Genomic DNA, 17,199 nt, shown 5'->3' with positions numbered 1-17,199 from the left:
CAGCATTGGTCGGACCAGCGTTGAACAGACCTGAGCGCGGGAGCGTTGTTGTTTGAGTTTCTCGTTTGTAGGCTGGAATCAACAAAAATGGGTCGTTGGTCGCTTTTCCGAAGAGGGGGCGGGGGAGGGCCTTATATGCGTCGCGGAAATTAGTATAACAATGCATCTAGGGTTTTCTCCAGCCCTGGTAGCACAATCGGATATGCTGATAGAGATTTAGGGAGTTGTTGTTTTAGATTAGCCTGTGTGTAAAATCCGCACAGCTACGATGAATGCAGCCTGAGGTGTGTGGTTTCCAGTTTACAAAGAGTCAGATAAAGGTTCGTTCAGGGCCATCGATGTGTCTGCTTGGGAGGGAATATATACGGCTGTGATTATGATTGAAGAGAATTCCCTTGGTAGATATGGCGGTCGACATTTGATTGTGAGGAGTTCTAGATCAGGTGAACAGAATGACTTGAGTTCCTGTGTTGTTGTTATGATGATACACCACTTTCTCGTTAATCATAAGGCATACCCCCCCGCCCCTCTTCTTACCGGAAAGATGTTTGTTTCTGTCGGCGCGATGCATGAAGAAACCAGCTGGCTGCACCGACTCCGTTAGCGCCCTTGAGTTAGCCATGTTTCCGGTGAAGCAGAGCACGTTGCAATCCCTGATGTCTCTCTGGAATGCTACCCGTGCTCGGATTTCATCAACCTTATTGTCAAGAGGACTGGAATCATTGGCGAGTAGTATGCTAGGGAAGTGGAGCGCGATGTGCCGTCTCCGAAGCCTGACCACAGAGACCGCCTCGTTTGCCCCTTTTTCGGCGTCCGCACAGGGTCGCCGGCTGGGATCAGATCCATTGTATTGGGTGGAAGGCAAACACTGGATCCGTTCGGGAAAGTCATATTCCTGGTAGGAACGATGATGAGTTGACGTATCGTTATATTTCAGTAGTTCCTCCCGACTGTATGTAATTGAAAACCTAAGATTACCTGGGGTACCGATGTAAGAAATAACACATAAAAAAACAGAATACTGCATATTTTCCAAGGAACGCGAAGCGAGGCGGCCATCTCTTTTCGGCGCCGGAACTGAGTTGATCTATAACCTTCACTTTGTCTTGGTTCTATGATAAAGAAGCAGGTTACAATTAAGTTATTTCTATAGTTTAATCTTTCAAGTAGCAGCGGCAAGTTCTACAACAGGTTCAGTGGAAAGTTGTCATTCCAGGGCAGGTGGGGAAGAGAACCCACCTGTTTTGAGCCCCACCTATTTAGCCTGTTTTGCATGTTATTTTGGCATTAATACATGTCACATATCAGTTTGCAAACAAATGTAAAAATTAAATAATAATTGAGTTAATATAGCCGCAGACAAACATGGTCTCTTTTTTTGCTTTCTGAGTAAGGCAAGCTCCAAAATGCAGGTGTTTCAGCCTATTTCAGTGCTTTCTGTGGGTGGTGGGGTAGCCAGCGGCAAATATGGAGTGTAGGGGTTGGTAATGTTCTCTAGTTTTGCTGTGATTGGCTCTGTTCTGTCACTCATGGGGAACTACTTCTCACTGCAAAATCTACAGGGTATATCTTGAAAATTCAAGCCCCTGATGCTGCCATGGTAGTTACATTAGAAAGTGCCCATCCAAGAAGGCTCCAAGGTCATTGACCAGAGATAAAATTATGTGGATCATGTTATATCTACAGTAGCTTTGATTGGACTGATCATAGTCAACATCATACTTTCAAAATCTTAGCTAGCAGTCATCATCAATGAATCATAGTTGACAATCTACTGGCAAATCTTTGTCATATGAAGAATCATAAAACACGGGACGAGATGTTAAAACTGTCCATTGTGCCAATAGATGGTATGCACTCACATTGAGATTTGCCGTGATGTTGACAGAGTGGCATGGGGGTTTATTTCTTAGACTGGGTTAAGATTCAAATTTTGGGACACATCCTCAGTAGTGTGCCTTCGAATCAGTGGATGTTTCGGCCTTTAATTCACTAAACACCCTCATCAAAGGTGGCCCAGCTAAAGGGTGATCAAGCCTTAGCTTGTGTGTCCCATGCCCAATAGATTTCCCACGGCTATGCAAGGCAGGGGCGTCCTCTTCCCTGAGCCAGCCCTATCAGCTGACCGCATCCTGATATGCCCTCCTCAAGTTGGAGGGACTTGAATTGGGTTTCTCAGGTGGGGGTGGGGTGTCATGAAGTATATGCCCAGCAAGGGTCCTTCCGTTTGATCCAGATCCACTGGCTGCCTCTTTCAGCTGCTTGAGAAACTGCTCTGACGGTCTGCCGCAGAGCCTGTCCAATGGAGTCCAAGTTCTTTCAGCAACCTGATGGTGGAAGAAGCCACGAATCCTCTGCATCCACTTCAACTGGCCAGACTTTTGCATTCCAGCCACGCTGAGTTGCGTCTGCTGCCACTTGTGTAACGCAGTTTCTTACGCTCGTAGCCTCTTCAACAGAGTTTTTCCCACGGGACTGTGAGCTCTATGATGTACACAGCCTTTCGTGAAGGGGACCAGAGTACATGTCTGGCCCTAGAGGTTGTAGAAGCAATCTCAGGTGGAAAAATGAGTTGCTGGCCAATATCGACAAGCATCTTCCAGTCCCGGGCCATGCCTAGGTGTCCAGTTTCTGGCTTTGTAGGAGGATTGCTTGGGCCTTTTCTGTCACCTGCCCGGATGAATGTTGTTGTTTTGACGGGATTGCTTGTTTTTGGAGGTAACTGAATTGGTTGCACTCCTCTTGGTCTCAAGTGCTGCAGCCAGGCTCTTGAGGACCTGATTGTGCCTCCCAGGTTACGGCCTTGTGAGAGCTGGTCTTGCAACCTGTCATTATATGCCTGAGAGTTGCTGGAGCTGGGCAGAGGGGCAGGTCGGGTCCTCGCCATACCATTGATGTAGGTTTTTTGGTGATGGAAGCAACATCATAAACAGCTCTTATGATGAAGCTGATGTTGCTTGCCTCCATTTGCCAAAGCTCCTCCAGTTGATCTTTGCTCCTCTCCAGGCCTTCCACCGCGTCCATTGCCCTTGTTTAGCAAGAGAGACAGCCTTTGCACTTCTTGCAGTCTCCTCCTGTCTGGCGCACCTCCTCGACCACCAGCTTCTGCGTTCAGATGTTGTTGCGCTTATGGAACGTTGGTTTGCTTGCTGGCAGGCCAAGCCTCCTCTTCCATGCTGGATATTCCCCACAATGTCTTGGTGTCTCAGGGCGTGATGTTGCTGCTGCACAGCGCTTGGATGATGTCCATTTCCGTCCAGTTTGTAGGGGAGGTGCAGCCTTGCTAATGGTCTGGTCTTTGGGAGTCCTTCAAGTCATCTGAAGTCTTACTTTAGAGCACTTGTACTCCTCCGTTAGACTTGTAAGAGGTAGTTCAAAGGACCCCTTTGCCATAGAGGCCGATGTTATCTCAGGCATCGTGGGACACCCAGCCATTTTCTTCACGTATGAGGTAATGGTTCGCTCCATCTTCTCCACTGTTGTTATTGGGACCTCATATACGGTGAGTGGCCACATTACCCGGGGGAGAAGTCAAACTGTTAGGCCCAAAGCTTGAGCTACCCAGGCGTAGGGTCTTGTTGATGTTCTCAAGTCCGTGCGGCGATGTCTGTCTTACTTGCTGGCACTTGATCTTTATCTCGGAGGCTTTCGGTTGTACCATCTACCCAGAGCTTCTGACGGGTTGCTCAGACACCGTTGGTAATCGGGTCATTCTCCAATGCAGAACCTCACAATCTTTAAGCTGTCCTATCTATGGAGATGCTTCGAGATTTGCTTGGCTTGATTTTCATCCGGGCCACTTTGATGTTATCCTGCAGTTTTGCAAGTAGCCGCCTGGTGCATGCTGCAGTGGTGGTCAGTGTAGTTCATGTCATCCATGTATGCTCGGATAGGTGGGAGACGGAGCCCTTCCTTAAGTTCTCTCATCGCCGACCACTCCTTCGATGCCTGTGATGACTTCCATGGCCATAGTGAAGGCCAGGGTGAAATTGGTACAGCCTGCCATTATGCCACTCCCAAGCGTGCCAAGTTTGTTGTGAAGTCAGGTGTTGTTGAAAACAATTGCAGGTCTTTGGAAATAGCCTTTACCAGTGTAGTGATGTGGTTCTGGTACGTGGAAAAAGTTGAAGGATTCCCAGAGGAGTTCATGGGGAACTGAGCCAAAGGCATTGGCCAGGTCGAGGAAGATGACATAGAGGTCTCTCTTGTCTTTCTTAGCTGTTTGGATCTGGTGCCAAATCATACTAGTATGTTCCAGGCAACGCAGAAACCAGGAATGCCGTGCTTTCTGTACGATGTATCAATGTACTTGTTCCTTTTCCAGGTAAGTGGACAGCCTCTGTGCTATTATACTGAAAAAGATCTTCCTTCGACGTTGAGAGAAGGGAGATTGGTCGGAATGTGACTGATGTCTGTCGCATCCTTCTCTTTCGGGATTAGCACACCACCAGCCCTTCGCCATGCCTTTGGTATTATTTCTCTTCTGCCACACTATCCTCCAAGAGCCTCCAAAGAAAGCGTAGAACATCCGGGGCGTTCTTTGTAGAGCTTATATGTACTCATTTAGGCCCAGGAGCCGAGGCCGCTCTTGCTCGTCGGACAACGTTCTCTACTTCCTTCCATTTTGGAGGGTCAGTGTCCAGATTGAATTCTTGGTGGTTGAATACGGTGGATGTCATGTGGGATTGATTATTCTGCTCATGCCTTTTCGTGTCCTGGTGGACCTTTTCCAGATGTTCTTCCAGTTCTGGCTTTTGGAGTTTTTAGGATTCCGCACTTTGCCTTTGCGAAGAGGTCTTTGACAAACTTAAAGGTTGTTTTTTAGAACCGTGTTCTTGAGTGTTCCTTCTTCCTACGAAGTTTCCTTAAGTTTTCCGCTCTTCGCAAGGTTGCCAGCCGACATTTGATGTCTGCTTGGAGTAGCATGAGACCATTCTCTCTCTGCATCAGAGGCCTTCTTCCACTGCTTTCTTCAGCTGCCTTCTCTCTCTGACAAGTATCTCGATCTTTGCTGCCTCCTAGATTTGCTGTGGCGCGGGTGGTGTCTTGCCACTTCTCCTTTCGTTTACTCCAATGCGCTCTTCTCGTAGTGGTAGATAATGTTGCCATCCTTTCAATTTTTCTCTGCTGTTCCTACCTGTTGTTTCCAAAGATTTTTGCTCCAGGGTGTTGTTGTTGATTGTTTCCCACTCTCTCCATTTTCAAACAGCTTTGGGGCCACTTCACATGTCTGTGCGCCTTTTGACCTTTTTCCTCTTTTAGAGGTTCTCTGTGGTTGGGTGAGTTCACATCCACCGGCATTTCTGTGCGTTGTGTTATCCCTCCTCCGTTAGGGGTGCTGATGGCTGCTGCGAACTTTGGGTTTGCGCCCCGTCGCTGTGCTTCATATCGACTGATTTGACTGGCTGCTTCGCTAAGAAGTACTGGTCATGCGTGTCCCTGCTCTCTGCTCTACCAAGCACCTTTTCCTCCTTTGATGATGCCTTAACACCCCTTGCCGAGTTACTCTCTTCCGCACCACAGTCTGCACACCTGAATGTGTGTGCCTGCCTGCTGTTATGGTTGTCCTCATGTGCTTGTTGGTTCCTACTCGTAGTCGGTTTCCAATTCCTGGGTCCGTAGCCGTGTGATCAGTTCGTTGAGTCCCATCTGGCACCCCAGGTCTTCGTCGCAGGCTCTAGGGGTATGTTCGCTTTGTTGACTTTCAGTAGCACTTAGCGGGTGTCTCCAACATACTGAAGCAGGCGTCGGAGACTGCCCATGGGTAAGCTAGCCCTTACAAGCCCCATTGGGGTGCTATCCCTCCGGTCAGCCTGTTCTCTCCAAGCTGTCACACAGACTTTCTAATGTTGTCAGTGTCCTTATCACGCAGTCACTGGACAAGTCCCAGTAATCAGAATCATTAAAACACGGGACGAGATGTTAAAAACCTGTTCATTGTGCCCAATAGATGGTATGCACTCACTGAGATTTGCCGTGATGTTGAGAGAGTGGCATGGGAGGTTTATTTCTTAGACTGGGTTAAGATGTCAATTTTGGGACACATCCTCAGTAGTGTGCCTTCGAATCAGTGGATGTTTCGGCCTTTAATCACTAAACACCCTCATCAAAGGTGGCCAGCTAAAGGGTGATCAAGCCTTAGCTTGTGTCCCATGCCCAATTAAGATTTCCCACGGGACTATGCAAGGCAGGGGCGTCCTCTTCCCTGAGCCAGCCCTACAGCTGACCGCATACCTGATATGCCCTCCTCAAGTTGGAGGGATCTGAATTGGGTTCTCAGGTGGGGGTGGGGTGTCATGAAGTTATAGCCCAGCAAGGGTCCTTCCGTTTGATCCAGATCCACTGGCTGCCTCTTTCAGCTGCTTGAGAAACTGCTCTGACGGTCTGCCGTCAGAGCAGAGAAATTATAAATAAAATGTATCGGTGCTCATCGGCCATTGGACATAAACATTACACAAGTTGGAAAAAGCAAATTCAACAATGAGTGGTTTGGAAGCAATCAGTGGCTAACTGCAAGCATTGCAAAGCAATCACTAGCCTGGTATTCAGTGGAGTGGGTGTGTGGTCCCAAGTTTGGGTTTAAGGGTCTCTTTTCCAAGCTTAAAAGGATAACATTCAACATTGGCCATGCTGTCAATCCAGCATGACCTGCTGCGCTCAAAACAACTGGAAACTCGGAAATATGAAATATGACTTCAGTGAGTTCAATGACAACTGGGAACTCTGGGGAAAAAATTTACTCCGACTGGGAAAATAAGTTTTGAACGGTCATCCAACTCGGAATTGCAAGTCGGGAACTTGGGCCTCTTTCTAGAGCTCCAACCTGAAGATCACTGACATCATCATGAGTCGACCTTATTTTTTCCCAAAGTTCCCATTTGTCTTGAGTTGAAAGCACCATAAATCCAGAGAATGCCAGACTTCGATGACAAAGTTTGATGACAAAATGTTGCTCACGAAGGGTTGCAGCGCCACCTTCCTGTTCAAGTGAGCACAGCACAACAATGTGAGTCCAAAAATGTATTGTATGCTGCTGCATAAATTATGTAATATCCCAGGGAGATATGTATACTGTAGCTAAGAAAGTAATACTAAGTGTATGTTGTGTAGTAACACATGTGTCTCGCCCTAATAATTTGGTCCCTTTTCTCATAATTTTGCCTACTGTTCTGACTTGGTGGTGCACATGTAGCCTATAACGTGTTTTAGAGAAATGTAATCATTGAATATTGTAAGAGCTTTCTGCTTATATGCTCCCTTTATTTACCCTACGGTTCTGACTTGGTGTACAAGAAGAATACTGTAAGAACGGCCCATAATCTGAATTCTGTCACTGCACATTTAAAAAATGCTTAACAGATAGATATATTCGTCATAGCTCGCTCATTGTCTTAATCAAAATTACGTATTGCCTCTTTTCTGCTCGTCGTCCCCTTATCAAATCAAATCAAATTTATTTATATAGCCCTTCTTACATCAGCTGATATCTCAAAGTGCTGTACAGAAACCCAGCCTAAAACCCCAAACAGCAAGCAATGCAGGTGTAGAAGCACGGTGGCTAGGAAAAACTSCCTAGAAAGGCCAAAACCTAGGAAGAAACCTAGAGAGGAACCAGGCTATGAGGGGTGGCCAGTCCTCTTCTGGCTAGTGGCTCGGGTAGAGATTATAACAGAACATGGCCAAGATGTTCAAATGTCATAAATGACCAGCTGGTCAAATAATAATAATCACAGTAGTTGTCGAGGGTGCAGCAAGTCAGCACCTCAGGAGTAAATGTCAGTTGGCTTTTTCATAGCAGATCATTAAGAGTATCTCAACGCCTCCTGCTGTCTTCTAGAGAGTTGAAAACAGCAGGTCTGGGACAGGTAGCACGTTCGGTGAACAGGTCAGGGTTCCATAGCCGCAGGCAGAACAGTTGAAACTGGAGCAGCACGGCCAGGTGGACTGGGGACAGCAAGGGAGTCATCATGCTAGGTAGTACTGAGGCATGGTCCTAGGGCTCAGGGCCTCCGAGAGAGAGAAAGAAAGAAAGAAGAAAGGAGAGAATTAGAGAGAGCATACTTAAATTCACACAGGACACCGGATAAGACAGGAGAAAGTACTCCAGATATAACAAACTGACCCTAGCCCCCCGACCCATAAACTACTGCAGCAATATACTGGAGGCTGAACAGGAGGGGTCAGGAGACACTGTGGCCCATCCGATGATACCCCGGACAGGCCCAACAGGAAGGATATACCCCACCCACTTTGCCAAAGCTCAGCCCCCACACCACTAGAGGGATATCTTCAACACCAACTTACCATCCTGAGACAAGGCCGAGGATAGCCCACAAAGATCTCCGCCACGGCACAACCCAAGCATTTCCGTGGCCTCCAACTGCTCTTAAACGCTAGTAAAACCAAATGCATGCTTTTCAACCGTTCGCTGCCCGCACCCCGCTGCCCGACTAGCATCACCACCCTGGACGGTTCCGACCTAGAATATGTGGACAACTATAAATACCTAGGTGTCTGGCTAGACTTGTAAACTCTCCTTCCAGACTCATATTAAACATCTCCAATCCAAAATCAAATCTAGAATCGGCTTTCTATTTTCGCAACAAAGCCTCCTTCACTCACGACGCCAAAACTTACCCTAGTAAAACTGACTATCCTACCGATCCTCGACTTGGCGATGTCATCTACAAAATAGCTTCCAACACTCTACTCAGCAAACTGGATGCAGTCTATCACAGTGCCATCCGTTTTGTTACCAAATCACCTTATACCACCCACCACTGCGACCTGTATGCTCTAGTCGGCTGGCCCTCGCTACATATTCGTTGCCACACCCACTGGCTCCAGGTCATCTATAAGTCTATGCTAGGTAAAGCTCCGCCTTATCTCAGTTCACTGGTCACGATAACAACACCCACCCGTAGCACACGTTCCAGCAGGTATATCTCACTGATCATCCCCAAAGCCAACACCTCATTTGGCCGCCTTTCCTTCCAGTTCTCTTGCTGCCAGTGACTGGAACGAATTGCAAAAATCGCTGAAGTTGGGGACTTTATTTCCCTCACCAACTTTAAACATCTGCTATCTGAGCAGCTAACCGATCGCTGCAGCTGTACATAGTCCATCTGTAAATAGCCCACCCAATCTACCTACCTCATCCCTACTGTTTTTATTTTATTTACTTTTTGCTCTTTTGCACACCAGATCTCTACTTGCACATCATCATCTGTCATTTATCACTCCAGTGTTAATCTGCTAAATTGTAATTATTCGCTCCTATGGCCTATTTATTGCCTACCTCCTCATGCCTTTTGCACACACTGTATATAGACTTTATTTTTTCTACTGTGTCATTGACTTGTTTATTGTGTTATTGGCTTGTTTATTGTTTACTCCATGTGTAACTCTGTGTTGTTGTCTGTGTCACACTGCTTTGCTTTATCTTGGCCAGGTCGCAGTTGCAAATGAGAACTTGTTCTCAACTAGCCTACCTGGTTAAATAAAGGTGAAATAAAAAAATATATTAAAAAAACATCTCAATTGTCAGTAGACGCCACATTTGTTTAAGCGAAGTCAGCCATATCAGCCATGTTTTTTAAAAGGCAGTAAATGAGGCTGAATGAACTGTTTCACTGCCAGACAAGGCTTCGCTGATAGCCAGGTGTACCAGTGGTAAAGTGTTGGGACTGCTACTAAAATCGTCACTGAACAGGTAGGTTACTTCTCCATCACTTCACTTGTCACGCGTCTCTCACAAGCAGGTAAGTATGGAAATGTATTTTTCGCAATAAGAATCCCAAGTGATGCAAAAATAAAACATCTCAAATTACATAACATATATTTCTTATTTCAAAATCATGCCAGCCTTCTGTGTTGAGACCGCGCCCACACGATCATGGCCAAGCCTAGTTAACGATGCTATATCGTGGCAGCCTATCACACGCAAGCTTCTGCATTCGCACTTTGTTGTTGTGCATGCTCTGCCGCTAGAAAAAAATGCTTTGCTTTCTCTCGTTTGGATGAGGACCACACCAAGGACTTTTCTGGACCAGGCAAAACTCAGATTCCGCTCAACAATTGAATCCGACCATAACTGCATACCAATTTACTAATGACAATGATGGATTTACACCGATCGACGTATTTATTGGAATAGTGAGGGAATGCGAGCACCAGTAGATTTGAGTTGTAATTGTCCTACACATAGCGATATAAATTCGATTTGAGCCGACTGTTCGTCTAGCCATTTCATTATGTCAGGCATATCAATCTTGGCATGTGTGATGATATATATTCTTTCTTATGGATATTATGTGGTAGCAAGTGTCGAGTCTGCGAAGGATGAGTGGAATTTTGAGTCTGTAAATCTGAATGTGGACCTCTCTCGAGTACTCAAGAAAGTGAATGGACGTTTTTTGTCTGTTGCCATAGACGCGAGTCTAGTCGCTGAAGAGAAGTTCATGTACCTTTTAACGTGAGTAAGGCAAGCTTTAACGTTTCTATTTTTGGCCGTTGGTGTAAAGTACTTAAGTAAAATACTTGAAAGTACTACTTAAGTAGTTTTGAGGGGTATATGTACTTTATTTTACTATTTATATTTTTGACAACTTTTACTCCACTACATTCCTAAAGAAAATAATGTACGTTTTACTCCATACATTTTCCCTGACACTATATTTTGATGTGTGTGGTTTCTGCCCCTGGCTATCCGTAAATAAAGAAAACATCGTGACGTCTGTTTTGCTTAATACAAACATGTGAAATTATTTATACTTTTACTTTTGAAACTTGAGAATATTTTATCAGTTACATTTAACTTTGATACAGAAGTATATTTCAAATCAAATACTTTTAGTAGTATTTTGCTGGGTGACTCACTTTCACTTGAGTCATTTTCTATTATGGTATCTTTACTTTTACACAAGTATGACAATTCGGTACTTTTTCCACCACTATTTTTGGCACAATTGTAATTGTGTGTGTTTTATAAAATTATTACCATTACGGTAGTAAAAAAAATGTTGACGACTATATTACAATCAGCCAGGGTCTTATTTATTATGTTGTTTTCAGTTACTCACTCGAAGTTGTTTTTGTCTTTAGCCTAACAGAAAAACAGTTCAGAGACCAGCGCTACATAATCTTATGAAACTCCATAAATACTGAACTAAACCTTATTTAATTCCACAAGGTCTCCAAAGCTGAGGACATTGGCAAAAGCTTTGACCCCAGCATTTCTGAGATTTGGAGGGACAAGACAAGATTTCATGACCTTCAACCCAACATTTTTACATTCAAACGAGAATCACAAAAACTCTGTGTTTGATGCAGGTAAATATGGCATACATTGTCACTCATCTCAACTGTGTGTCACATTACACCACAGACATTGTCAGGCATAATGTAATATCTATAAATTACAATAACAGCTATTTTGATGTGTGTGGTTTGACTGTGGTCACTTGACTCCTCAGCATGATCCCTGTTTGGCATGAGAGATAGAACAGTACGTTGATTCACACAGAGTCCGCTTCAATGCACGCAGTAAACCAGGCAGATCTCAAGCAATGTCATTAGTTTGAGGTAGATCTTAGGTCATCAGCTTCTGAGTGACTCACAGCCACTTGGTTTCTGGTTCCTGTTTGCTAATCTGCTGTCAGATGACATATGTGAAAGGCTGGAGCTGCCTCCACTACTGGAAAAGAGGCTGAAGCAGGAATGGACTCTACAGGAAGCACTTCTCGACAAGGAGGACTTGCAGAGGAAGTATAGGAGTGTAAAGTTCACAGGTATGAACCGTGGTCATGAAGGTAGCATCAGTCTAGCTCACAACACACTGGCTCTTTTGTTTAGCTGTTATCTTGGAACCACCCCATTTCACTTGAGCAAATTCACAGAAAGAAGAAAACAACATTTCAAATGTATTTTCTCCCCTGACAGAGTGTGCAGTGGATCTGCTCTACTCTTTTACAAACTGCTCTGGATTAGACCTCATCTTTGGGCTCAACGAGCTGCTCAGGACCTCTGGGAACTCCTGGGACAGCAGCAATGCCAGGACCCTCCTACAGTACTGTGAATCTAAACAGTACAGCATGTCCTGGGAGCTGGGCAATGGTAATAATTTTGAGGCCCCCAGTATTTACAGTGTTATACTAACTAAGCCATCTTTCATTGTGTTAATGACTGAAACAGGGAATTCTCAACTATTGATTTAGGTATTGTAAGGTTGGTAGAACAAAAATCCTGTCTCCCTTTAGAGCCCAACAGCTATGAGAAGAAGGCAGGGATCAGGGTGGATGGATATCAGCTCGGCCAAGATTTTGTTCAACTCCGCAAGATTCTGCAGGAATCCAAACTTTACCATAACACTGGACTCTATGGACCAGACATTAGCCAGCCCCGGGACCACCGGAGAGACTTACTGGAGGGGTGAGAGTTTGTCCCTTTATGTAGCCTATATATAAAGTAGTCCCAATATAGTCCTAATGGACAGGCTGTTGTACTAACTAAAGTAATAGTATTGGAAGTCTCCTCAATCAATGTAAGAAGCATCTTGACACCAAAAGGTTGTTGCTAACTAGAAAACTACTAAAGGAATTGAATTAAAATATGATTCTACAATTGAATTACGACATGTGACCTGCATACCTTTCTATATTCATCAAGGTTAAATATCACTTCCACTGTAGTGGGAGACTAGCCTTTTGTTTGTATAGGTCATGGGTGTTTTCTGTCATTTCACAGCCGTATTATACAATAAACCAGAGTTTGTTACTGCTTCTCTCCTTTATATCCACCTACTGTATGTCTATACCCAAGTAAGGCTGTGGTTCAAACCTTAAAGGGATACTTTGGGATTTTGACAATGAGGTATCCACGAGTTCATCTGAATCTGGAGAAGTAAATAAAGGGCCTCATTACCAAAATCCCGAAGTATCCCTTTAACTGTTAATCGTTACTCCAACTCATTAATCTCTTATCTAAAAGGCACAAAATATTCCAAACATATCCTGGCTTTTTCCCCTATTGGGAAACTGCATTATTTTTACAGTCTATGGGACAAACTCTCATCCCCCGAGTGTGTCTCCTGTGGTCTAGGGGCAGGTTAATGTCGGATCAATAGATTCTTCTTACATAACCACCAATCATGTGGGATATGTTGAACAATCGTATCCCATTTACTTTTCATAGGTTCTTGGAGAGTGGGGCAGAAGCAATTGATGCATGCACCTGGCACCAGTAAGTTGAACTGTCCTTTGTGTAGCATACAATGCTAAGGTCAGATGTCATGTGTTGGTGCCTTTGACTTTGACGCAAACACAGAGGCTGAACAAACACAGGAATAGTTTGATTGTGCCTGTGATGTTGGGTACGTGGGTTTGCCACAAGGGGTAAGAGGAACTTAACATAACTGTTTGTAAAGGCTTGCACTGACCAGACTTCACATCCCACTGGGCACAGACGTCAGTTCAATGCCTAGTTACGATTTACCTTTGGTTGAGTTGTTGACTAACGTAAATTCAACGTGAAATCATCAAAACATTTCACCATGTCATCACCATGTCATTAGATTTAGGTTAAAAGTTGCATAAAAAAAGACAAAATGCCCTTATGTTGATGACTTAAAAAACATTCTATCAGTTTCCCACGTTGATTCAACATCATAATATTTTTTTCTTTGGGGTTGAAAGGATGTGGAAATGGCCTCCCGGGTGGCGTGGCGGTCTAGCGGCCTCCCGAGTGCATCGCAGTGCTAGAGGCGTCACTACAGACCCGGGCTCGATCCCAGGGTGTATTGGAACCGACCGTGACGGGAGTCCCATAGGGCGGCGCACAATAGGCCCAGCGTCGTCTGGATTAGGGGAGGGTTTGGGGGGGGGTTTACTTGGCTCATCGCGCTCTAGCGACTCCTTGTAGCGGGCCGGGCGCCTGCAGGCTGACTTCGGTCTTCAGTTGAACGGTGTTTCCTCTGACATATTTACTGGCTTCCGGGATAATCGGGCGGGTGTTAAGATAAGCGCGGTTTGACGTGTCATGTTTCGGAGGACGCATGACTCAACCTTCGCCTGTTGGGGAGTTGCAGTGATGAGACAAGATTGAAATTGGGGTGAAAAGGGGTCAAACAAAATAACAATAAAAAATACAAATAAATGATGTATTTGATCAATGATGTGGTTTTTCCCCCCCGGTGGTGTGAGTGTGTCAGATGAGAGATATGGTCTACACACCATACAATCTGAAAATGTGATTTAATTCATAGTGATTCTGTTGTGTTTGATATAAAGATATACTCATCCTTGATTACTCTGCCCTTCTGTTAGTTATTATGTCAATGGAAGAGACACGTCTCTAGAAGATTTCCTAGACCCTGAGGTGCTAAACACGTTGGCCTTAAAAACACATGAAGTCATGGAGGTAATGAAGAAAAAGTTTACAAATGAACATGTTTATAAATGTACTATGAATGTATTGCAGTTCAGTGAGGACTTTAAATGGTTATTTTGTTTCGTGTGTCCTCAGACCATTGAGCTGACCTCCCCTGGGAAGAAGGTGTGGCTTGGAGAGACTAGTTCCGCCTATGGAGGCGGGGCTAAGGGCCTGTCTGACACATTTGTCGCTGGATTCATGTGAGTCTGTGTATGTTGGCGTTGATCAGGATATAGATAGACCCAGTCAGTATCACACCCTGATACCATGTGATCATGTTCATCTGGATTACTCTGGAGGTTGTAACAGTCAGGCTAGTCTCGCTTGCCAGACTCATGGTGCTCCACTGTGGGAAGAGAGACTACAGACCTGCAGCCTCATTACACTGGCGGTAGTTGAGTCAATTGTGTTGTTAGTCTACTCTCATGGAAGGGAATCTCTGCTATTCCAGAACATGTGGTTTTCATTGAATTTACAGGTCACCTGTGAGCCTCATGATCAGCCTTTCAACCATGCCCTGTTCCAGGAAGACTTACAATAGTAGTCTCACATGCAAAAAAAAATGAAAGGAATGCCACATGATGTATCCAACATTGACTTAATCAAGTGTGAGGGCAGTAGGTTAATACGAAGGATTACATATTGCATTCTCATTGAATAAGGTTGCTTGTATCTAAATCAGATGATATGTGTCAGAATCTCATTCTTTGCAATAAAAACGTTATAAGGTATTAAAGTACTGTATGTGGTGTAAAATAATATGTTTAATGATTACAGGTGGCTGGATAAACTGGGCCTAGGTGCGAAGCTTGGATTGGATGTTCTCATCAGACAGGTTTTGATTGGATCTGGGACTTACCACCTGGTAGATGAGAACCTGGATCCACTTCCTGTAAGACAAATTCCTGTTTATTCTCCTCTGTATTCTGAATTCCTGAAAAAACACCAATGATCCAAGTATTTGTTGATTGTGACAATAGTTTGTCTATTCTATGAATTTTCCCATTTCTATATACGGTCAGGTCCATGATTATTGGCACCCTTGATAAAGATGAGCGAAAAAGGCCTTATGAAATAAATAATACAAATTCAGCTATATTGTATGCTGAATTTTGTGAATATGTTTCACAGAGAAAGAGATTTCTCAGAGAAATATATATATTTTTAACAAGTAATAAAAAAAGTCTATAAAAGATTATTGGCACCCCTGTTTTCAATACTCCGGAACCTTACCCTTGCAAGGATAACAGCACTGAGCTGTTTTCTAAAATGTTTTATGAGATTTAAGGATTTTTGACCATTCTTCCACACAGAATCTTTCCAGATCCAAGATATTCTTAGTCTGCGTTTATAGACTGCCCTCTTCAATTCAAACCATAGGTTTTCAATGGGGTTCAAGTCCGGATGTTGATAGTCTTTTTTGCTCATCTTTATCAAAGGTGACAATCATTTTGGACCTGACCGTTTAATCACTTATCCGGTTTATGGCTGTATCACTTTGGCAGGATTACTGGCTATCAGTTCTGTACAAGAGGCTTGTTGGACCAGAGGTGCTGAGTATAGAAGCCTTTTCCATTTTGGGAAAGACGAAAAGAGTACGGGTCTACCTGCACTGCACTAACAAGAAAAGGTATTCCACAATCCAGCTGTATTTAAAATGAAGCCACAACCTGTGTTTGTGTGTGAGACAACCATCCTGACTGTTCCTCGATGTTCTCTCTACAGCACAAGCTACAAAAGTGGAGCAGTCACATTGTTTGCTCTGAACCTGAGTAAGGGCCCTGCGAGGATCTCTGTGCCTGTTACAATCTCTAACAGTACTGCCGAGGCCTTCGTTCTACAGTCTGAACAGCCTGGCGAGGAGGGACTCTACTCCAAGTAGGCTACCAGTAACCTTTATTCCCATCAATGGGGCCACTAATCTTAAATGTGTCGCTTTTCATTATTACAGTTCAAGGAAGTGTTTGCTTTTGTCTTGCCTTGTAATATTGTCAGTGTAAAGATGCCGTACTACAAAAAATAGAAAGGAGAGTAACAGTGTGCTGTGATCTCCAGGTCTGTGAAACTCAACGGAGAGGTGTTGAAGATGGTGGATGACCGAACTCTTCCATCGCTCCAGGGAACTCCTCTTCCTGCAGGAGAACATCTCAGACTCCCTGGTTATTCCTTTGCCTTCTATGTCCTCAGCGAGGCCCAGGCGCTGGCCTGCCGATGACCCCAATTGGAGAGGAGAACTTGAGAAGATGGAGGTAAACTCACTATCTAAACTAAGAGAAGGAAATACTGTACTTGACTATTGCGCTAAACACAGCTGTATGACTTTGCCAAAGATTGTAAACCAAGTGAATGTGGTGAAAGGATTCGATCATCTTTGGAAAAAACGTTTCATCTACATGTAATACATTTTTGTATATTCTTCAACATGTATAAATAGTCTTAATACCTTGTGAGTAGGGTTTTAAAATTTCAGAGGACTCATACGGTTTCACTCTATGTCTTGGAAGAAATTGCTGTTCAGGAAACACTTAAATACAATACTTGTTGTACATAAATTGTGTTTCATATTTGATGCCAAAAACTTTAGACTTAACTCAACTTGTTTACGCTCTGGTTACTTGATTTTCTACTCGGTAATGTTAAGAGGTTGAATTGTGCAATTTTCTATTTTGGTACACTGGGATACAACTCTGTTATAAACTTTTTGTGTGTGATATATTTGTACAACATAATTTGGATGAGAAAATAAATACAGTAATGACTTCAAACCATGTA

The 17,199-nt window shown here is 44.1% G+C and overlaps 1 protein-coding gene across 2 annotated transcripts; it reads left to right on the top strand.

Moving 5' to 3' along the window:
- Nucleotides 1-9,967: 9,967 nt before the first annotated feature.
- Nucleotides 9,968-17,195, top strand: hpse (heparanase). Of its 2 annotated transcripts, XM_023983639.1 has the most exons (12): nucleotides 9,968-10,474; nucleotides 11,192-11,331; nucleotides 11,661-11,789; nucleotides 11,941-12,114; nucleotides 12,258-12,429; nucleotides 13,192-13,239; nucleotides 14,322-14,415; nucleotides 14,521-14,627; nucleotides 15,205-15,319; nucleotides 15,933-16,057; nucleotides 16,153-16,305; nucleotides 16,483-17,195. In XM_023983639.1, the coding sequence occupies exons 1-12, from the start codon at nucleotides 10,254-10,256 to the stop codon at nucleotides 16,640-16,642; spliced, it is 1,638 nt and encodes a 545-aa protein (XP_023839407.1). In that variant the 5' UTR covers nucleotides 9,968-10,253; the 3' UTR covers nucleotides 16,643-17,195. The 2 variants fall into 2 exon arrangements, with proteins under 2 accessions (XP_023839407.1, XP_023839408.1); XM_023983640.1 differs by lacking the exon at nucleotides 13,192-13,239.
- The last annotated feature ends 4 nt before the right edge of the window (nucleotides 17,196-17,199 follow it).

This window comes from Salvelinus sp. IW2-2015, linkage group LG4q.1:29, assembly GCF_002910315.2.
Source record: "Salvelinus sp. IW2-2015 linkage group LG4q.1:29, ASM291031v2, whole genome shotgun sequence".
In the NCBI taxonomy this organism is placed as follows: domain Eukaryota; kingdom Metazoa; phylum Chordata; class Actinopteri; order Salmoniformes; family Salmonidae; genus Salvelinus; species Salvelinus sp. IW2-2015.
The sequence above is the reverse complement of the archived record's forward strand: the minus strand, read 5'-3'. Positions and strand labels throughout refer to the sequence as shown.